Source organism: Sorex araneus, chromosome 2, assembly GCF_027595985.1.
Source record: "Sorex araneus isolate mSorAra2 chromosome 2, mSorAra2.pri, whole genome shotgun sequence".
Taxonomy (NCBI): Eukaryota; Metazoa; Chordata; class Mammalia; order Eulipotyphla; family Soricidae; genus Sorex; species Sorex araneus.
In genome coordinates, this window is record NC_073303.1 from 126,754,134 (window position 1) to 126,777,299 (window position 23,166).

Here is a 23,166-nt window from a genome sequence, read left to right on the forward strand (position 1 = left end):
CCGGCACTGTTGTGGCTGACCCAGAGAGCGGACAGAACCAGCCCAGTTTCGAGGGGAGCAGAGAGGATTCTGTGGCTGGGTGGTCCTGCGGGTCTCGGCGAGTTTCCAGTCCCACAGGCCGGCGCTTCCGTTTATTGTCATCCCCCCAACTTTCAGACGTTGTACTGTAGGACCTTCATGGTCTCCCTCAAATCTCACCACATGACATGGAATTCACCAGAGTAAAGAATAACCTGTTTCCCAAAAAAAAAACCAAAATGCAATATGTTTATTTTCACTTTTGTTTTTCCTCCATCGCCTTAGAACTGCCCCAGGCCATGCCTCAGATTCTGGGGCGTCTGTCAGTGCCTCCTTTACATACGTGTCCGTGTCCATAACATTTATGTTCCCCGAAAAGATGATAACAAGAGTCTTCCTACCTTCCATTGTTCTAAGCTCTCTGGAATGTTATATTGTCTACTAAAATTTTGACTTTTTCAGTAGAGTTCTAAGTAAGTAGCCTGGCTCAATATTCGTCGAGGTTCAAATTAGATGTAACATTTAAATTGGCTTTAAATTATAAAAGGTATGCGCTTTTATACCTGTATCTGGGAAGCTGAGAATTACAGACCCACTTTCCTCACCCAGAGAAAGCAGTTTTCAAAAAGATAACTTGAAGGGGAGTGAAGAAAAGCTGCCAAATTTTTTATTTGGGTCTTGGGAGATGTGGTGCAGGGGTGAAGTCACCTTCACGTACGGATCCTGATTAAGCCTCTGGCCCTGTCTACGGTCCCCCAAGCACCTGCAGGAGTGATCCCTGAGCACAGAGCCTGGAGTAAGTCCCCCTCGACGTCGGGGGGGCCCAACACCCCCACCCCCACCCCAGTGAAGGAAACAAATGGAATTGTGGATGTGCTTTGACAAATGGCTGTAGGCCCTGGGGCCTGCCGAAAATAGGACCCTGTGCCCTCTTCAGCTCTGGTAGCCGCACCCCGTTCTTACCCGTCTCCTCGGCGCCAGCCCGGCCTCGCTGAGGGCCCAGGTCCTTCAGCCTGGGCTGGGCCGGATGTGTCCAGGTGCTCCCTCCTTGCACCTTCGGCCGTGGCCAATTGGGCCAGAGAGTGGTGGGCATTGGGTGACAGTGGCCAGTGCTGGCTCGGGGCTCGGGTAGCGTGGGGTGGCATTTCTCTCCCCGCGGGACCAGCTCAGGGACCAGCTGCCACCAAGGCCCCGAGGCAAGTGGCTCTGCCTCTGGCCCCGAGGCGGACAGAGCCTTGTGGCCTTGCGGACAGGAAGGGGCTCCGGTGGCCCCGGGGAAATGCTCTCTGTGGTATTGGAGGATGCCTCCCCCAACTCAGGCAGGTGCAAGGCCCCCAGACTCCACTTTCCCGCCTTTTTTCCTTCCTTTCCCGCCCCACCTGTTAGGTCAGGATGTGGGGTCACCTCTGTGTCCATGGCTCATACCTGGACCTCCCGCTCCTACCCAACCCGCCAGCAGCCCCCTCCCCGCCAGGGGAACATCCCTGCCAGCCTGGATGTCACTGCTGAGCCCCTCTCAGGCTCCAGAGCCTCGGAGCTCAGGTTGCCCCCAGAACCGTGAGGGCTAAGGCAGGACCTCGCATTCAGATCATCAGACACCTCCGCCCTGGGACTGCTAAGACACCCCTGGAGTTGGACCTGGGGACACCCGGCCCCTTGGGGAAAGGGGCCTCGAACCTCGAAGCTGAGCGCAGGGCGTCGGGCATGAGCCAGTTGGCCTGGGAAGCAGTGGGCAGTACTTGCTCGGGCCATTTTCTGCTTTGGCTTTCCAGGGAGCAGAGTTTGGGCCTGGCAGCCCGGTGCTTCGGGACCCGCTGACTTTATTATTTTTGGTTGGGGCCACTCCCGGCGGTGCTCAGGGCTTACTGCTGGCTCTGCGCTAGGGGTCACGCCAGGCAGGGTGCAGGGATCAAACCCAAGTCGGCCATGTGTAAGGCCAGTGCCCTGCCACTGTACTACCTCTGCGGCCTGTTTGGGAGCTGCTGTGACACGGCCTGTGTGCTGTGACGGAGCGAATGGGTCCGGGCTCAGAGGGGAGGGCTACACGCCGGTGCGTTGTGTCGTGGGCAGCAGAAACTGCTCTCACGTGTATTTCAGACAGATGCCAGTCCGTGCTGTGGGTGTTACCAGAGGGGATGGAGTGGGCAGAGAGGGGGTCCCCGATGACCAGGCCCTTGCTCATGACTTCTCACCGCAGCTGGAGCTGCAGCTGTCAGTGCTGGCAGGGGTCCTGATCAGACCGAGATCATCCCTGCTGCTTCCAGGACCCCCCCCCCCTCCGCCGCCAGCCATGCCTGGCCCAGCTCCTGTGAGGCCAGTGAAGGGCCCAGAGCTGTGCTCTGGAGCATCCTGCGGGGACAGCTAGGGACAGGGGACGGCTGGGGACAGAGCGCTCTTGGCACTGGTTTGCCATACCACTCAGCTGCAGCCTGTCGGAGGGGGTTTCGGAACTTGGGATTCTTCCTTCCCTCGCACAGAGCACGGACCAGGACGGACACGCTGGGCCCCACCATCCCCCGTTCCGTGCCCGGGAAACCATCGCTTTCATGGAGCTGATATCCCCGGGTTTCCGTCTGTTTCCTCTTATTCTGGCCGCGTGGGAGATGGAAAGCAGCTGGTCACAGTTTCCTGCACAGGAACCCTTCAGACGTCCTTGGACACATCTCAACTCGCATCCTCCCTCTTGTCCTGAGTTCCCAAACAATTTCAGTCCCTGTAACCTTTGTGCAGGTATTATTTTATGGGCTTTTAATCTTCCTCATCCATAACCCCTGGAGCTTCTCCACGTTGTCCGCCTCTTCCTTTGTATTTAAAGCAGAGTCTGGTGCAGTTCAGAAAAAGCTGATGTCAGGAGCTCCTGTATTAACATCCTGGTTTTTTATGTCGATCCACTACACTCTTGGCAACAATTTAAAAGGACGAATTTCCAAGATCATTAATCAGGTGGAACACCCACATCTTAAAATATTTATAGAACAAATTAGGTAATACTCATAAATTCCTTGGATGTCAAAATATATTATGCTAACATTATGATTAATTGTTATTTCACTCTTTATGCTTCAAATAGCTTTGTCACAATCATGCTAAGAAATGGAAATTTAAACAAATTACGTTTTGTTGAAGCACTCAGATGTTTTTTTATTTGTAAATTTCCAGGAAGACTTCTCACTGTTTAGAGGAGGTTTTGTGAATAATTACGGGTAAGCTGTGGTGTTTCAGGAACATCACTGTTGGGTTCATTGTGTGTGCATACTTATGTCTGTGTTTTAGGAAATGCACGAACGAGAAGGAGAGCATTTTCCCTCTAATATTGTAGTTGCACGGGGGCCAGAGAGATAGTACAGTGGGGAGGGCACTTGTCTTTCACGAGTCCCACTTGGGTGTGGTCCCCGACATCGTTTATGGTCCCCCGAGCACCGCCAGGAGTGATTCCTAAGTACAGAGCCAGCAGTAATCCCTGAATATCACCAGGTCTGGCCCAAAATCAAACAAACAAAAAAACAAATTGTAGTTGCACAGAGCAATTGAAGGCTGATTTTTTTTTTTTTAATCATTGACTATGGGCCTTGAGTTCTAGAGCAGAGTTAGAGTACTTGGGACCAAAATTGAGGAACAAGATCATTTTGAACATTAAATTTGTTATTCTTTTAAAAAAATTATTTGTTTTGGGCTACAACCAGCAGTGCTCAAGGCTTACTTCTAGCTCTGCACTCAGGGATCACTCCTGGCAGGCCCAGAGCACCATCAAACCCGGGCCAGCCACATGCAAGGCAAGTGCCTTACTCTACTATATTTCTGACCCACCCCCATTACTCAATGCTTTTGTTTTATATCATTAGCTAAAATCAGAATTTAGTTGTCACTGGAGAACTTGCTGTTAGCTGAACGTGACAGTTCTCTCTATATACTTAAAGGAAAGTCTTTGCCGTGGCCACCACACCACACATGGCCGTGTCACCTTCTGAAGATTTCCTGAGGCTGTGCTATGTCTTGCTTAAATGGAAATGTCAAGGACCCAAGTGATCAGTAGTACCCCAGGCAGGGAACTTGCCTCACTCGGGCCTGACCCTTGTTTAATCCCACATATGGTGCTCCAGGCTTACCAGGAGTGATCCCAGAGCACAGAGCCAGGAGTCAGCCCTGAGCACTGCCAGATATGGCCCAAAAACCAGACCGTCAAACAGGGCTGTGCACAGAAGAGCACTGGTTTCTCATGGAACAGAAGCAAAGTTGCCTGCCAGTGACTTCGTGACGTTTGGGGGCCTCTCTTGGTGGCACCATTTGTAGGTCATGCTCCTGGCCTCCTGCCTACAGAAGGGCTGCCAGATGGCAGCTCATGTGGGCATCCACGGCAGGAGATGAGAGGGAAGTCGGGGCTGGCCAGAAGGCAAGGTAACACGATGGCGCTTATCACCCCCGTGGTCCAGAATGGTAACATCTGTCAGCGTTCTGCGTGGAGCCCATTTTAAGAATAACCGGTTAACAGGAAAGTGAACAGCTGGCGCAGGTGGTTGGAGTGCTTGCTTCGCATGTGTGATGCTAATGTTCAGACCCTGGTACCACACAGTCCCCAGAGCACCATCAGAAGCAACCCTTGAACACGATCTGGTCTGGATAAAATTAAATAAGAATGTACAACCCAATACACGTGCAATTTTCTTGCAAAATTATGTTTTTCATGATAAAAAGAAAAGAATACCAAACAAAGCATTCATGCCATGGAGTTCCTCTCCCCTCCCCCTGAGGACTTCATTTAGTCCGTTATTTTACAGACTTATGTAGGTTGATCCATCCTTGTAACATTTTGTCATTTTGTTCTCCTAAAAGGGGTAGAGGTAGAGAATCGTTGAGATTAAATTCTTGGACTCTATTTTGGAATAAATGTTGCCATAGGAACCAGATTTCCTCTGCAGATGCAGTTGTCTTCTCGTGAGGAGGCGAGGCAAGTGCCGGGTACTCACATCTGTGGGAAATGGTGATGTGTCCCGTCCAGATGTCAGCGAGGGACTCCTGTCAGATTGACCAGCTTCTTGCTTTCTGTTTAAACAAAGCTTCAAGATAATAAGGGAAGATAAAGTACCACAAGCAAGATCTTTTTCTAACATTTATTGATTATCAAAATATGGACCATCTCTGCATGCCTCCTTCTTCCCGTTGTTGACACACCAGTCACATCTGTGCTGGTGGACTCTCTAGAGGCCGCCTTGGCTGTTACCCCAATAGCCATCCCCACGAGTTCCTTCCTCGTGAGTGTTGAGTTTCGTATTGGAGTATTTGAGTCCCACTGTGTTTGGGATCTACCCCAGCCCCTCGTGTATGCAAGGCATGTGCTCTGCCTCCCAGCCGAACCCCTGCCCTGGCCTTGTGAGTTCTGTATGGAGGCTGTGAGAGTATTATCAGGAACACAAAACTTATCTGCAAGCCTTCTAAAGTCTGAGCATGTGATGGGAGCGATGGCACGGATTCAGGCACTTGCCTTGCATGCAGCTGACTCTAGTTTGATCCCAGGTACTGCAGATGATCCCCGGAGCACCACCAGCAGGATCCCTGAGCACTGCCAGGGATGACCCCAAAAACTAAACTGAAACAAAGAGCCTGAGCAGTTCTGACAGGAGGGTGAGTCTTCACGCAAGCATTTGTGTGGAAAGTCTCTTGGTTATATTTCCAAGCAATACATGCGTGTTCTATCATGCATGTTCTATGCTGAAAGAACATTCTAGAAGTTGTAGTGTTACCTTTGGAGCACTTGTTTCTCAAATGTGTGAGAGTCAGAGACAGCATTGCTAATACTGAAGTGCGGACAAGCTCTCCCAGTTCAGAGGGAATGCAGCTAAAAACCCACATGCCCACTCCCAGCCACACCAGGATTGACCCCTGGGACTGTGTCCAGTGGCGAGGTCAATTTTCTTATGTGTGAAATTACTTAGGTAAAGGTTTTGCATCTCTGCATGAGGGCACTTGCTGTTTGATTGAAAGGGAAAAGAAAACACGAGATGATTCATGGGCCCCTGGTCCTGAGAGATAGTGCAGCGGGTCAGGCGGCTGCCTTGCATGTCCGGCCCACGTCTGATCCCCAGTATCCGATATGGTCCACTGACCCCACCCTTCGTGCCCCCTGAGCACAGAGCCAGGACAAAACCCTAGGCACTACTGGGTGTGGCCCAAAAGCCAAAAAGAACCAAAAGAAAAAAAAAGGACTTCATAGGCTAGAAATTTAAAAGATTCCTTTTCCTAATCACCGCACTATTTGTTGTGGCTCATATTGTAGTAATTTACATAATTAGAGATTAGGCCTAACCATCAAAATACCCATAGAAAATGAAAAAGACCTCTGTTGTTATTTTTAAAAAAAAGTTTACATGCAAGTCAGAATCTGCACGTGATTAGGGCAGTAAAGGGTGGACTTAATGGGGAGTTAGCCGTCTCAGATGTTTGTACACCCAGGTTTGTTCATGATCACCAGCAGCTGGAAGGACCCCAAGTGCTTGGGCCATGGAACAACTAGTGGATAAATAAAATATGATCTATGCCGAAGAGGAAGTAAAAATTGGCTTTACAAGCCAAGGAATTCTAACATGTTACAACATGGACCAGCCTTAAAAACAGTTAAAAAAAAAAAAAAAGTTAAGCTGAATAAGCAAGCCCAGGTCTTAAAACGTGGTCATGAATCTGACTGGCCACTCGAAGGACTGTAGAAGAGTTGGTTTTTCCTCGGCACAGAACGGATAGCGCTGGCTGCAGGGGCTGTGGGCTGGGGAGCAGAGAGAAGCGGCTCTAAAGGGGCTGCAAGTCTCACCCTGCAAGATGGGAAGCGTCGTGGGCTTGGTGGCCCGTGCCATTTGATGGTCTGTTGCTCGGTGGCTAAGACGGTCCAGGGCTGGAGAGACAGTCCAGTGCCGCTGACCCAAGGTCGATCCCCGGCATCCTGTGTGGTCTCCCAAGCCCCGCCGGGGTGATCCCTGAGCACAGATCCAGGAGTTACCCCAGATACTGTCCAGAGTATCACCAGGTTGGGCCCCAAAACAATCAAACAAAAAAAGAAGATGGTCATTGTTAGGCCTGAGAGGGCTTCTGACTGGCCACTGCACTTCCCTCGCCCCACCCTTTTATTTTTAAGTCGAATCGTTCCCGGGCCCAGGGCTAAAGCCCGTGTCATCGAGCACATGCTTTCCACGTGTGAGGCCCTGAGCTCCATCCCTGGCACCACATGCGTGTCCCTGGGCGTCGCCCACAGCAAAGACACACGTGTCCCTTTAAAGACTCCCAGACTCGCTGACTCACCGCCTAGACTCACCGTGGAAGCGTGAGTACCCAGCTCGAGGCCAGGGGCCCGAGACCCTGAGCTAAAGGTTCCGGCTTCCTGTTCCTGGGGCCAGAGTGACTTCACAGCTCACCCGCGCAGCTCGCGGCACTGCTTGTCCTCCTGGCAGCCACGTCCAGGACTGTTCACATCACTCCCCCTCGGTGTTAGATCTGCTTCTGGAGGACCGTGGAGAGACTGGAATGTCCACTGGCAAGTGGACAAGATGACGAGTTGGAAAAACCAGCCATAGGAAAGGCCCTGGGACCATTCACCTGACAGATGGCCCAGCGGGGTCAGTCTTGGCCTGCAGGAATTTCTTTTGGCGGGGGAGGGGGGCTGTATTTGGGGGGGTGCTATATAGGGCAGAGGCATTGCCTGCAGTGGAGGCATAAACCACGGGGAACTTCTTTTGGGGGTCCGTGTCCTTCCTGTTAGGGACCCTTGAAGAAGAAGCTGGGTCCCTTCCTGTCTGCAGAGCTATGGAGGGAATGTTCAGTGGGAGAGAGGGGTCCCCTGGGACTTTTCTCAAGGGAACTTTGGGGCTTTAAGGAATCCGGTTTGCAGACCACTGATCTGGCCCCATTGGCCAGGCTTGAGACTCCCAGTGATTCCTCGTGACTCACGTGGCACGAAGGCTCCCGGGCAGCAGGCTGACGTGGTCTGATTTGCATGCAGATGGTCACTGTGCGCTGGGGTGACACAGGGAGACCCACTCAGAGGCTGTTCTGGTGGCCCTGGGCCAGAAACGTTTGGATGCTGGACTCAGACCGGAGCAGGGGTGGATAGAGCAGAGGAAGGCAGCCGCCCTGACTGGCTCTACAGCCTGCAGCCCTGCAGCCTTGGGGGTGGGCGAGGGCACGTGCCACTGGCAGAGGGGTCGGGCACGGGGACAAAGGGACCTGGGCTCGAAGCTGGGTCCACCCCAGAGGCAGCAGCGAGAATGTGGGGTGGGGAACCCCGGAGCTGGGCCCGGCTGGAGGAAGGGAGTTGAGGGCCGGGAAAATGAATGTGCAGAGCAGCATGGGGGGCCGGGAGAAGGGACAGTGAAGGGACAGCGGCTGGTGGCTAGTGACAAGTACCGCACTGGGCTTGCATGCAGGAACAGGGAGATTTAGTGATCTGATTTGGAGGCCACTCTGGAGGCACGTGCTGGATACTCCCAGCACAGTGCTCAGGGGGGCTGTGTGGCTCCAGGGAAAGAAGCCCAGGGTCCCCCATGCTCAGCGTGTGCCCAAGACCTCTGATTCTCTTCCTGGCCTGAAACACTGAGGCCTTTGCCTTCACCCTCAGACAGATTTCTCCCTTTTTGGAAAACTGGTTTTGTGGCTTACAGTAATTCCGCGGCATTGTTTGGCTCTTCTATGCTCTCAGAAGTCATTGAGCACTGTTTCCTGTGGTCGGCGTAACAGTGCCATTCCTGAAAGATGTTTCTGCCCCGGAGCCAGAGGAGAGCTCCGGTGGGGAAGGTGTTTCCTGGCACGTGGCTCCTCCGGGTTGGGTTTCTGGCCCTGCACTCGCACCCCGCCAGGTGAGCCCCAAGTGCAGCCAGGAGGAAGCCCCAAGCACAGCTGATTGGGGCCCAAAAATCCAAACCAAAAACACAATGGGGTTTTTTTCCATTTTTTTTTTTTTAGTCCATTGAGGGCACTTGGGTCTAGAGAACTGTCCACACTGATGGGTTTGGGGTGCGGCTGTGCCTCCCCACGCTTACCCCAATGCCAGCTTCCCCCATCGCTTTTCCCTTCCACGTCTCTCTCCCCCGACCCCCACACCTCAGTTCTGTCGTCAGTTTGAAGGTGTGTTTCCAGGGGACGTGGTCTCTTCCCTGGCTATTAGGAGAGAGGCAGTGGTGGGTGAGCGTCCTCAGAGGTGGTCCAGAACGGACCAGATGTTCTAGTACATTTCGGAGGCGACAGCTGATGGTGGAGATTCTGCCCAGGTTCTGAAATGTCCCCGCAACCTCAGGTCTTCCTGCTTCTGCCCAGCGGATCGCCAGATCAGCTCCTGGGGCCCGATGCCGTGGGCTGTGTGTGTGTGGGGGGGGGGGGGGCGAGGCCAGGCTGCGCTGTGCCAGAGGACTCACACCCGCTCCTGCTGTTTCCCCGAGGAAATGCCACGTCCCCGCAAGCGCAGCGGCCGGCTTTCATGGACTACTTCGACAAGCAGGACTTCAAGAACAAGAGCGACAGCAGCTGCCGCCAGAGCGTGCTCGACCCCTTCCCCGTGTCCAAGAACGTGTTTCCCGAGAACTGGAAAGTTCCGCAGGATGGAGACTTCGACTTCGTAAGTGCATTCTCCCCCACCCCTCGGGGCTTCGCTCCTCCCCCAGTGTGGCGCGTGGCTGTCAGTGCGGTTTGCGTGTCCAGGGGCCCTTGCAGAGAGGGCTCAGCCAAGGGGACACTGGGCAGGACAATGACTGCTGTTGCCAGAGATGTTCTTAGTGGGGGCTGGGGGATGCCAGGGAGGGCATGTGCCTGCCACGCAGCTGTCCTGGACTCTGTCACTCGCTTCCCTGTGGTCTCCCACGGACCCTCAGGATTGATTCCTGAGTGCAGAGCCAGGAGTAACCCTGAGCATCAACAGCTGTGGCCCAAAAATGGGTGGGGGGGAGATGTTTTTAGTAATGCAAATATGAGCTACTTCTGACCATAAGTTTCCCAAAGAGTGTAGACATAGACAGTGATGACATAGACATTGAGAGATTTGCCTCAACTGTTTTGTTTTGTTTTGGGGCATTGTTTGCGGTGGGGGAGGGGGCTGAGGGGACCACACTTGGCAATGGTCAGGGGTTCCTCCTGCTTCTGCACCCAGGAATTACTCCTGATTGTTCACAGGGGACTATATGGGATGCCAGGGATGGAACCCGGGCTGGCTGTGTGCAAGGCAAGTGCCCTCCCCGCTGTACTGTCCTCTGGCCCCCAAATTTGTCTCAATTTTGAAAGTTGACTGACTTAGTCTCTGCTTAAGTGTTCATTCCCCCAGCTGTGTCAGGAGGAAGCCTTGATTCTGAACCCCTAAAGCGTGTGGACTTCAGTGAACACTGCTCTATCGCCTCTCTGCCCTGCTTTCTCTTCATTCCTTCCGTTCTACCCCTTGTTATTTCTTTCTTTCCATAACATTCTTTTAAATCTGTTTTTGAGTGTGTGCCATACTCGACTGTTCTCAGGAGTCCCTCCTGGCTCTGCTCAGAATGACTCCTGGCGGCCCGTATGGGCTGCGGAGATCGAACCTGGCCCTGCCTCTTGCCAGGCAAGAGCCTGACCCAATGTGCTGTCACCCCAGCCCACTTATTTTCAGGACTATCTACAATCAGATAAGCATTCTCAAGCAGCTAACTTTATAACTTAAGAGAGTAGCTTCTCAAAATGAGATCTTTTGTGGAGTGACTATTTGCTTTACCATGTGTTAAGTAATATTTACATATTTTCCACGTAAAATAACTAGTCATCTATAGCTATTTATATTATACCTATTTATAAGTAAATAGAATTTAGGCTTACATATATATACATCTTTAACAATTTTTAAATAATGTAAGCCATTTTGCTTAGTTACAACACTTATTTATATGCTTTGGGAATACAAATATTTTTACTGTTAAGTACTTCCCCCCAAATATAATTATCTGGCATTTTTAATAATCAGATAACAATTTTATTTTAATATCCTGAATAGGGGCTGGAGCAATAGCACAGCGGTAGGGCGTTTGCCTTTCACGCAGCCAACCCGGGTTAGATTCCTCTGCCCCTCTCAGAGAGCCTGGCAAGCTACCGAGAGTATCGCGTCCACATGGCAAGCTACCCATGGCATGTTGGATATGCCAAAAACAGTAACAAGTCCCACAGTGAGAGACGTTACTGGTGCCCACTCGAACAAATCAATGAGCAATGGGATGACAGTGACAGTGATCCTGAATAGATTCATTGCTGATTTGCTACCAAATATTAGCAATGGTAAGGATTAGTCTGGAAACATTCACAACATGTTCTTATGTATTTTGATTTTGAAGTTTGGAGTCATGGATTAGAAAAATGGCATCTTTGTCCCTTTGGTTCTAGTAGGATTTCATTTTAAGCTATCAGCTTTTTGGAAATCATGAATTATTTAGAACACTGACATTTAAGCTTTTAATCATTCATGAACATGATGAATAATGAAGACTATTTTGCATTGAAGAACTCTGCCTTGTCTCAGTTGGAATAAATCTCCGTCGCCTCTGGGGGTCAGGTTGAAATGAGTTACAAAGTAATGAATAAATGATCATAGTTAAGAAGCAGCGAATGAAATAATGCAGTTCTATTTCAGTTAGCCTCCACTGCTCCGGTTCAGACGGAATAGCTTCAAGTCACAGCTCTTGGCTTTGCTTTCGCAACTTCGTACTTAGCACTTTGACGAGTAGTGTCAATTAGGAGGCTCTTCCCGGGACCTCACCTGGGGCCTCTTCAGGGATGCTGATCATCAGGCAGCTGGGCAGGAACTGGACCACGTCTCTAATACGACCTCACTCAGGTCTCAGCTCGCCCTTAGATAGCCTTCATGCTGACGTGGGCTTGCCAGCGTTCCGTTGCTTGGCCTCTGAAAACTTGTGCCTAGAATCCACCCAGGGCCCGTGGACAGTGGCATTGAAAAATAGCCAACAGTGGGGAGTTATCTTAACCCAGGCGAGGAAAAGCTTTGACACTGAAAACCACAAAACTCCTCGGCCCAGGGAGATAGCTCCTACCGGTGGGCAGGGCAGGGCGACTTTGCATTGCTCAGGTGTCAGCTCTGGCCTCCGCACTCCACACATTCAGTGTTCCGTGCTGTCTCTGGTTGAGTCCCAGTGACCTTCCTTGCGGCCATCACTGGTTCACCTGGACCTTCCAGAGGCCATGATGGTTCAGGTGCCTCTGGACTTCCAGAGTGCACATAATGAAAATGACCCTGAAACAGGGCGTCAATGTGGGCGGTCTCAGACTTCAGGAAGGCCGCAGTCTTCCCGAGAGAAAACATTGGCAAACTATGTATCCGAAGTGGAGTGAGAGCATTAAGGCTATGTGGAGAAACTCAGCAACGACAAAACACCAGCACCGTTGAAAAATGGGCAATGCTTGGGCACGGGAAAAACGATTGGCGCCTCTGATTACCAGGGACATTGGTGGTGATTACCAGGGAAAACCAAAACGATGGTGCTGAGGCCTCTCCTCACACCAGCGAAAATGGTCTCTAAAGTAGACCAGGAAGGACCACCATTGGCGGGACTGTCTTCCAGTTCAGTCTCTGTGAAAACAGGACAGAGACGGTCCAGAAAGGGAGAGGGGCCCCGAGTGGCCACCCATGAACGGCTCCTCTGGCCCCTAACAGCCTGATTCCAGAGGCACACAAACCAGTCTCAGAACCCAGTGGCTTTGGGTTGCATCTGGACTGTGCATTAAACTATGGCGCCATGCCACCCTGGGTGGGGAAAGGTGTTTGTCCCTTCCGCCTTTCCCCCACCCTCCGCCCACGGTGGTGCAGTGGCCACCATCTTTCAGAGCCTACTGGACAGACAGGTACAAGACTGCAGTGACGAGACAAGCGGGGCCTCATGGGGTGGAGGGTGGAACCGGCCCTTCTCCCCATCCCAACAAGGTCCCGAGTTGTCGCCCACAAATGGCTCCAGACTTATTACTAAAATATCAGAAATCCAAAATCATATGCTCCTCATAATCAGCAATAGAAAACAAATTATCTAATGATGCCTTTTTGGCAGGTCTGAATGTTGGGGAAAATTCCAAATAATAATGCTGGGTCTTTTGTCGAAATATTGAATGTGATCAAAGTAGAGAGAGAGAGTAAAGTGGAAATCATCTGCCACACAGGCAGGGGGAGGGGTGAGTGGGGTTCTTGGTGGTGGAAAATGTGCACTGGTGAAGGGACGGGTGTTTGATCATTGTATGACTGAGACTTAAACTGGAAAGCTTTGTAACTGTTCTCCCGGTGATTCAATAAATAAAAAATTTAAAAAATAATAAATTAAGGGAGAGGAGAGCTTCCCTATGACCCAGCCATCGCCCTTCGCAGCGTCTCCCCCAAGAAGAAAGGCATGAATTCAGACAGGCGCTTGCATACATGTGCTCTGTGGCAATGCTACTGACAGTGGCCATGATCTGGGAACTGGCATCCAGGGACAGGCAAGGGGGTCAGGAAGTTGTAGTCCAGACCCTCGCCGGAAAACCCCTTGGCTGCCAGACAGGAGGGGACCTTGCATTTGGCTACAGCTCAGACGGAACTGGCATGGGCTGGGGGTCAGTCCCCAGACGCTCATACTCCACACGTGGCGTGGAAGGGCCGGAGCAAAGGAATGGATGGGGTCTGATGACAGCAGCCGCTGGACTTGGCCTTGGGGACTCAGGTCACAAAGTGGTGGAGGAAATGGTGGGGGGCGAGGGGGGCAAGAAGTGACCTTGGGACAGTGGCAGAAGGCTTGTCCCACCCAGGAGGCAGGGAAGGGGAGCAGTTTCCCACAAGCACGTGTTTCCCAAAGCACGAATGTTGACGCTGTTGTAATGATGTTGCCACAACTACAATTTTAAAAATAATCAAATTAAAAATAAGCTTGGAAAACAATTTAAATGGGCAAATGGTTCAAATAGGTATTTCTCCAACAAATGACATACAAAGGGCTGCCCTACAAATAGAAAGATGCTTAGTGTCCCGGTCAAGAGGGAGACACAAATTTCAGTTCCAGTGAGATCTCACCGCACGCCCACAACAGTGCTGTGTATGAATGGTGGCAGGAGGGCGGGAGGAAGCCGGAGCCCAGGAGCATACAGCGCAGTGCTCAGGGGACCAGATATGGTGAAAATGATGGGTTTCAGCTTACGTGGATATTGCCATAATACAATGCAGGGGGCCCTTGCTGTGGAAAGCTGTGTGTGTTCCTCGGAGAAACCAAACATGGGATTCCCATGGGATCCACTTCTCGGTATGTCCCCAGAGAAGCAAATGCAGGAGCTCAGAGAGCTGTATGACCAGCGTGACTCACGGTCACCAACCGTGGAAGCAGCCAAGCTCCCAGCATGGATCAGCAGGTACACCAAGGTGGTGAGTGTGACCCACAGACACATGATCTACGAAGGAGGGAGGTTCTGACGGGCACGTGCCATGATGTGATGACGCTGAAGGACAAGACGCCGAGTGAACTCGTCACAGAAGAACACACAAGAAAAATGTGACCCCGCTAATGTGAGGCACCAGTCATCCAGAGACGGGAGGAGAGCGTGGTTTCCTCTGGGGGCCAGGGGTGAGGGAGCGGCGCGGACCAGTTGTTTAGCGGGTAAAGAGTTTCAGTTTTGCTTGGTGAAAATGTTCTGGGGGGCCAGAGGGATGGTACCAGGGTTAACGAGCTCACAGTGGGGGCCAGAGAAGTAGGGGTTAAGGAGTGCACTTTACCGGACCAACCCCATATTAAGTCTCAGTACAACATATGGTCCCTGAGCACTGCCAGATAATGCTCCAAAACAAAACAAAGTGTTCTGGGATGGGGCAGTGTAATGAAGGGAATCTACTCTCATGCCAGTAAGCCGTATACTTTAAGAGGTAAAATCATCTTCATTTTTTAATCATAATTTTATAATTATATTATTTTATAATAATAGTTTTACAATGTTGTTTGACTTTGGGGCCTAACCGGGCAGTGTTTGGGGCTGACTCCTGGCTCTGTGCTTAGGGCTTATTCTTAGTTCTGTGGTGGGATCACTCCCAACAGTGCTCAAGGGACCACACATGGTGAAAGTGATGTTGCTTCATCATACGTCTATGTTATCATAGCATTGTAGTACTGTCATCCCGTTGTTCATCAATTTGCTCGAGCAGGCACCAGTAACATCTCCATTGTGGGACTTGTTACTGTTTTAGGTATATCGAATACACCATGGGGAGCTTGCCAGGCTCTGCCTTTCAGGCGGGATACTCTTGGTAGCTTGCCGGGCTCTCCGAGAGGGATGAAAGAATCGAACCTGGGTCAGCCGTGTGCAAAGCAAAACGCCCTACCCGCTCTACTATCGCTCTCATAGTAAAAATAAATAATGAAGATGCAGGGTAAGAATTCTCATAATGTCACATTTGCTACCTGTCAACACATGTCACAGGTCAGTCCAGAATCTAGGGATAATGGGGATTGGGGCCAGAGACACAGTACAGCAGGGTGGGTGCTTTTCACAAGCCCCGGTTTCATCTCAGCTGCCACGTGTCCCCCAAGCCCTGCCAGGAGTGATCCCTGAGTAAGAATAGAAGCAGGAGTAAGTCCTGAGCATAGCCAGGTGTCACCTCCGCCCCCCTCCAAAAAAAAAAATTAGGGAATATGGGAATAGATTTCACTTTACTGAGAGGAGAACAATCAGGTTGTTTGGCAAAGGCAATTTTGCAATCTAGCAAACAATCTACTAGAAATTGCCATAATGAAATTTAATAGAAATTAGATTATTGAATTAAGGATATCTAGAAGTCATTAAAAATGTTTTAAGTCAATTTTTTCAAAAATTTCACTTTTTAAATATTTCACACAGATGTGTACACACACACACACACACACACACACACACACACACACACACACCTTTGACATGAAGCATTCTAGTTCTGTGAATCACAATGACATTTTCCAGTGACAAGGTACTATAAGTAAATCTCTTAGCCTAGCCTAGATTTGGGACTCTTTTAGTTTGGAAACTCCAAAGTTTATTATCAACCATTAAACTAATTTGATAGATAGATAGTCTGTATTCTCTTTAGATTGTGCTATAGACTCTGTGTGTGTGTGTGTGTGTGTGTGTGTGTTGGGGAGAGCATTCCTGGGAATATGGGGAGAGGACGGAGGCTCCTGAGAGGGGCAGGGAGCCTGCTCGAGGCTGTGGGGGTCACCAGGACTCAGGGTGCAGGAGGAAAGCAGGACAAGGAAGCGTGGGACGGCATGTGAAGGGCTTGGCTGAGTTCTCTGCTTCCCTAGCAAAGCCGGCTCTGAAAAGCCGAGACGGATTTGCGCTTAAACCGGCAGCTGGGAATGATAAGGAAAATCTGGTCTCCTGCATTCCATCATCCGTTAGATACCGACTATTTAAAAAAAAAAGTGACTCACCCAAGTATAAAACACGCTGAGATCCTTGTGTTTATCTTCCCTCTTTATGATGTATCTCAAGGCCACCTTCCAAAAGAGAGGACCGAGTTTTATGGGACACTTATGTCTATTAAATAAGGAAAAGTGGCTGGCTCTCACCAGCCTTCAAGTTGTGCTGACGACCATATTTCCAAGGACGTCGAACTTTGGCCCTCCTGCTTTGCAGAGAAAAGGTTTGAAGAGAAGAAGCAAAAGGAGAAGCTTCTATTGTCTTCAGGATTTTCCGGAGAGATTCGAGGACTGGCGGACACCTGCCAGGCAGATGTGGTGGTGGGAGGGGGATGTCGGCCGAGCTGGGCCCGGGAGACACGCCACTTTCCTCAATTTCCAGGATTTCCATGTATGTTTCAGAGTGTAATGAGGTGATTGGAGAATTAATTTATGATGTTCACCAGTTCTGGGGTGGTATAAAGATGGGCTATATTTGAGCTCACTGAAGCCATTATTTTAACTTGTACTTGAAAACATTGTTTAGGGCGTGCCTGTGAAGATTCCTAAAGCAAACGTAAGAGGCCAATCTGTTTATTATAGCACTAGGCTAATGTTTCAGGGCTTTTACGAATTATTTTCAAACAGCCGTCGCATCCAGATTGTTTAGTGTTAAATAGAGAGCGTGTAGATCATGTTTTTGTCGAAATTACAGTATCATCTTTAAATAGCTGTATTTTGGGTAACGTAAAGATTTTGGAACAAGAACAGAAACTTTAAGAGCCATCTGTTAGCTCACGCTATTGGTTCCAAATTTTAAACAAAGGAAGAAATTGGATTGATAATCATTACTAGTATGAGAGAGTGTAGGTAAAGCAGCCATTTGGGGGCTGGTTGGTGACTCACATGCAGCCGTAAAGGGACATTCCGTGACAGGGAGATCCTTAAATATTTGCTCATGCAAGACAGTGCTTTGAGCTCAGGGACCCAGGTGCCCTCCAGGGCAGCCAGGGAGAAGCTCTCCCTGCAGACTGGGCGTCAGGAATAGGAGTCTGCTCTTCCAAGTGTGAACTCACTGCCAGCTTTCTCAGTACGGATGACGGTCCTACTGCTGATTTCTGGATTGATAAGTCACTGTGACCAGGAAGCAAAAAGAAGGAAGGGAGAGAGGGAGGGAGGGAGGGAGGGAGGGAGGGAGGGAGGGAGGGAGGGAGGGAGAAAAGAAGAAGGGAAGGAGGTAGGGGAGAAGTGGAGAGGGGAGAAGGGGGAGGGGAGAGAGATGAGGGAAGGAAGGAAGGAAGGAAGGAAGGAAGGAAGGAAGGAAGGAAGGAAGGAAGGAAGGAAGGAAGGAAGGAAGGGAGGGAGGGAGGGAGGGACGGAGGGAGGGAGGGAGGGAGGGAGGGAGGGAGGGAGGGAGGGAGGGAGGGAGGGAGGGAGGGCAGAAGGCCTTCTCTGATGTGAAACAGAGATCCATGAGCCCTGAGACCACGCCATCCCAGCTATAGGGAATAGGCCCTTCCGTTGGCATTTTCGATGCCAGGCTTAGCTGGGGCAAAGAGTTTCTTCCTCAGGTCCATCTGCCATCTCCCAGGGCAGCCAGCAGGTGTGAGGAGTAAGCCCGAGGCAGAAGTTGCCCCAGAGCCAGCCCCCTGGACACCCTGGCTCCCCTGCAAAGAGGCCGGAACTAGACACCGGGGCCAGCCCCTCTGCCCCTTCTCACTGCCGTGGAGGATGCAGTAGTCTGCACTGCCGAAATGCACGTCCCAGCTGGGCTCCTGGTCCTCGGGCTCATGTGTGCCTCAAAGAACCTCTTGTTCTCTGCAGCTCGGGCTCCGTGGAGAGAGGAAACCACGGCAGCCCTGTGGAGTATTGAAGCGTACTGCCATCGATTAGCTTTGCATTAATTAGATGATCATGGGCAAGTGTTTCCAGATGTTGGCCAGAGTATCCACAGAGTCGGCAAACATAGGCACCCTCGGGTGGGCTTCTCTCGGGGAACAGGAAGAAGTAAACCCAGACAGACAGTCGGCGGGTGGTGTTGGTGGCAGGCCCCGAGTGGAGTCCGTGCTCCCGGTGCTGGGGCGGCATGCGCCCCGACTGTGTGTGGCACCTGGTCCTCCCGCTCCCGTCTCCCCCGTCACACAGCCAGCAGGAAATTAAAACGAATGAGGAGCCCATGCGCCGTGCACTCAGAACACTTGCCACGCTGCGTCCGCGGCCAGCTCACGAGGTCTGGGCTGGCACCGGCCCCAGCAGATGGGGTGGCCTGGGCGGCCGGATCCTGAGACTGTCTAGGTCCGCGGGGAGTGGGGGTTAGATTTAGGCCATCTGTCTGCCGAGGCACCAGGAAGCCTTTTGTTCTGAGAGTGGCCATCTTCAAAGTTAAGTGTCTGGACATAAAGCCAGCAGGGCGTGTTAGTGCCTTCCCGGGACCCTCCCCTGCCCTTGAACCAATGCTGGGGGGAAGGCAAGGAAAACGGGGCTGTCTCTGGGCCTCTGTAGTGGTTCCCCTCCCGCGCACCCCACCCACAGTGGTCCCTGAGGCAGAAAGAGCGTTTCTCTCTCTGCCCGAGATGCGTGCCACGGAGGCTCCCGTGAGGTCAGAAGTGTTCGTCGGCCAGTCGGCTGCAGTGAGCTCGCTCCGTCGTCTTCATTCCCTGCGCCCTGGACACGAGTCCTTTTAGCCGAGGCCAGAGGGCACTAGGGCTCCGGGTACTTTGTCCTGTCACCGGCGCGGAATTTATCAGCACATGGAAAAGTCACACGGCAAAAAGAATAACGGCCTCCAAAAAGAGTTTTTCTGAGTGGAAACGTCCCTCCGAGCCACCGGTGCTTTGAAAAGTGTCACTTATTTAGGAGGCCGCCGTGCCACGCTGGCCGCTGGACACCAGGAACTCCGGGTCCCGTGACCTAAGCGTTGGCGCAGCCACTGGTGCCACCGGTGCCGAGCTGGGGACTCCGCGGGCTTTCTGCTCAGGTCCTCGCTTTGGAGCGTCTGGTCATTTATCAGTGGCGACTGCGGGGATCACACCAGAGGGCTGCAGCGGGGGCAGAGAGTGGACAGTATCACCTGTCACCTGGTCAATGAAGACCCGGGGTGTCTGCGCGTGGAATCGGGAAGCCATTAGGGTTCCGGTTCAGTGCCCACCTCGGGGGGTCGGGGATGGGAGGCTGGGTTTGCTCTGGGCGAGTGTCTCTGACACTTGCTCCGGGAGCCCCTTTCACACTCACTCAGTTTTCAGAACATGCGTCGTTTTCAGGCCGGTGCTAACGGGCGTGGAGTTCCTGGGCGTGGAGCGGAGAGAGGAACTTGGGGAATCAGCGCTTACGTTTTGTTTGTTTCTTTGTTTTTGCTGGGGCCTTTGGAGCCACAGTGAGCAGTGCTCAGTGCTTACTCCTGGCGGGGCTCGAGGCTCCCTATGGGTGTTGGGGACAGAACCCAGTTTCTGCTCATTGGCTTCAGACGACCAGTTCTGTAGGGGAGGCGCCTCAGGTTTCGAGAATTAGACAGCGGCACTGGTGTTTGAGGAGGAGGAGGAGGGACGGGCTTCGGGGGGCAGGGGAGGACGAGCTCGTGCATTCTGCCCCAACGCCTGAGGTCTGTGACAGCCGGTGGGTATTCAGTTCCGTGGGTCATTGACTGCATGGAATGAAGCAAATGGTCGGCGTGGAGTACTTGGTCAGGTTAGAGCGAGGTGACTACCAAACATGGCTTTGCTGAGTGGGGGATACTGACTCTCTCTGGCTCCGGGTACAAGTTGAACCAAGCTTGAGTAGGCAAGTGACAGCTGTCACCTGAAACCTGATAACTTCTTCCTTTAAAGAAAAATAAAAAGTTTTAATTTTTGGTTTCTGCACCACACCTGGCAGTGCTCAGGGCTTACTCCTGGCTTCAGGGGACCATATGCAGTGCCAGGGATCGAGCCCTGGCTGGCTGCGTGCAAGGCAGACATTCTACCCACTGTATTATCTCTGCAGTCCCAACATTCTCCTTTATTAAGAAATTGGGGAGAAGATCAGTCTGCAGAATGTTTCAGCCTTTAGCGTCTCAGCTCTGTGTGGACTCGTCCACTAGCAGGACTCGTCCTGGTACTGTTACGATGTAAGCACTTAACGCGATTCAGAATGCACCGTAGCCCCAAGGGGCCTTCTGTCCAGTCACCGGCAGCCACCCATTCGCCGCTCTCATCTCCCTGTCCCTTCACTTGGAACTGTGGGTGAGCCGGACAGATGCTAGTACTTTCTGTGTCACTCTCAGTTAGTGAAAGTGCGTCTCATTTTACATCTTCGTCTCTCCTTTGCTTTAAGTCCACACGTCTTGGTGGGGGACCCCTGAAAGTCTCACGCTTGGTGACATGGGGGAGGGACAAGGCGTTCGGCACATGTGTCCAAGTGTGCTTGTGGGAAGGGGACTGTGCCCGTCATGCGGTGCTGGCTGATCCCTTCGCCTCTTGGGGGCCAGTCCAGGCCCATAGGGAGGCACCCAGCAGCCCAGCCTGAGCTCTGGTCACCCTCACGGAAGCCGGGAGGCCAGCCACTGTCTCAGGCACAGGGACAAGGCAGGATAAGATGGCGGGCGCTTCTCCCCCGCAGATACTGTTTGTGTGGCCCCACCGGGTCAGCTGACTGGCCCGTCCAGCGTCCCCACCTCAGAGGCCCCTTCCCCTCTCCCTCTGTGGCTCTCCAGGCGAATGCTGGCCCCTGATGCGCACTCGCAGTGCTGTGCCCGCGGCCTCTGCTCCCCGTGGCAGTGAGGGCCCCGCTCCCCCTCTTGCAGGCCCACAGCGCCTGCATGGAACTGAGGGATGTGCCCCAGCTTGGCCTGATGAGGGGATTCTTCGACAGCCCCCCCTCACCCACCACTTGCATCTGCTTCCTGGTGACCAGGTGGAGACTGAGGTCATCATATGTGGCCTCTGAGCCAGCAGTCCAGGGCCGCATGTGATGCCCGAGAGGGGTCACAGCTGCAGGCTGGCCACACCCAGGTGCTTGAGTACCCTCATATCCTCTCTGGTGCCCACACACCCTCACTGGCGCCCGCACACCCTCACCCTTGCCCACACAACCTCACTGGTGCCCACACACTCTGGCTGGTACCCGCACACCCCACTAGTGCCCACATCCCCTGGCGGGTCCTCGTACACCCTCACTGGCCCCTCCTGGATCTGCGTCTGTTCCCCAGCAGAGGCATCCACGCTCAGCTTCTTCCAGAACGCGCATGGCCGAAGTGGCACTTAGTGTCTCCTGCTCTCCGCAAAACTTCCTCCGTCCCTTCCCACATCATTCAGCCCCCCAGACATTCTGTGTGTCCTTGCCACGCTCTGAGCACTTTGCCTCCTTGGTTTGAATAAGGTGCCACCCTGATGGGGAGATGCACAGCCTCTCTGTCATTTCACCCACAGGCGCACTGACCAAGTGGCACAGCCTGTAATGCCTCAGAAGTGGGCTGGGGCTTCAGAACAGCGGAGAGGGTGATTGCCTTGCATGTGGCTGGCCTAGGTTCGATCCCCGGCATCCCATTTGGTCCCCAAGCCTGCCAGCAGTGATCCGCACAGAGCCAGGAATCCCTGAGCATCGCCAGGTGTGGCCCCAAACAAGAACAAAAGGGGGGGCCCAAAAACAATAGCCAAAAGGTGAAAAGTGAGAAATTTGAGGTTATTTTTTAATCTGAGTAGTTAACGTTATTGTATCAATATTAATTTCAAGATTACAAAGATATTTATGATTGAGTTTCGGTGTATATTGTTCCAACACCAGCCCCTTCACCAGTGCCCACCACCGCCCACCAACGTCCCGTATCATCCAGCCCAATGCTGTCTCTGTGGCAAACACTGTTCCCTCCCCCATCCCCCTATGTTTCCTCCTGACTTATCCCCCCACCCCTGCCTGCCCCAGTGCCAAGCTTCCTACTGAAGCCCAGCTCTCCTGCTCTTCCTTTCTGTTGCCACTGGGCATTTTTTACTCCCCCAGGGGGTTTCTTTATATCCCGCATATGAGAGAGAGCATTCTGAGTCTGTTCCTCTCTCTCTGACTGATTCCATTCAACACAATACTCTCCACTTCTATCCATGTTGCAGCAAACTGCATGGCTGTATCTTTCTTAAGGCTACATAGTATTCCATTGTGCACTTGTGCCATAGTTTCTTTAGCCAGTCCTCTGGTCATGAGCATCTGGGTTGTTTCCATGGTCTGGCTGTTGCATAGAGTGCTCCAATGAACACAGGAGTGCAGGTGTCTTTTCTGATCTAAGTTTCATCATTTCTTTCCTCCTGACTGCTCTGGGGCCCTTTTGTCGGTGACTTCCCAGTTTCTCGGGCTGTGCTGTTAAGTTATTCGTGTGGGCCCTTTCTTCCCTCCTGATGCATGCTTACATCGCTAGGAACTTGCCTCTGATCTTGTGTCCCATAAGTTCTGGTAGCTCATGTCCTAATTCTCATTTGTTTCAGCAGTGAGCTGCTTAGTTTCTGGATGTTTGAGTTATTTCTCTGTTTCTTTTTGTGGTTAACTTCTATTTTCAGAGCATCATGGTCTCAGAAGATAGTTGTCATGAATTCTATTCTCTTGACTTTATGGAGGTATTTTTGTGTGGCATGTGGTCTCTCATGGAAAATGTCCTGTGTGTATGGGAGAAGAATGTGTATTCTGCTTGGGGGAATTAAAATCCCTACAAATATATCTACTAACCCCCTCTCTTCTGCTTCTTTTTTCAAGTCCAGTATTTCCTTACTGAGTTTTAGTCTGGTTTGTCTATCAAGTGGTGGTGGAGAGGTTGATCATT

At 51.9% G+C, this 23,166-nt stretch overlaps 1 protein-coding gene across 1 annotated transcript in view; it reads left to right on the top strand.

The window, feature by feature from the left end:
- Positions 1 to 23,166, top strand: part of STK3 (serine/threonine kinase 3) — a 199,655-nt gene that overhangs the window by 144,275 nt on the left and 32,214 nt on the right. The window contains exon 10 of the mRNA XM_055129423.1: positions 9,432 to 9,607. Coding sequence (XP_054985398.1) covers positions 9,432 to 9,607 — 176 coding nt within the window. The remainder of the gene's footprint in view (positions 1 to 9,431; positions 9,608 to 23,166) is intronic.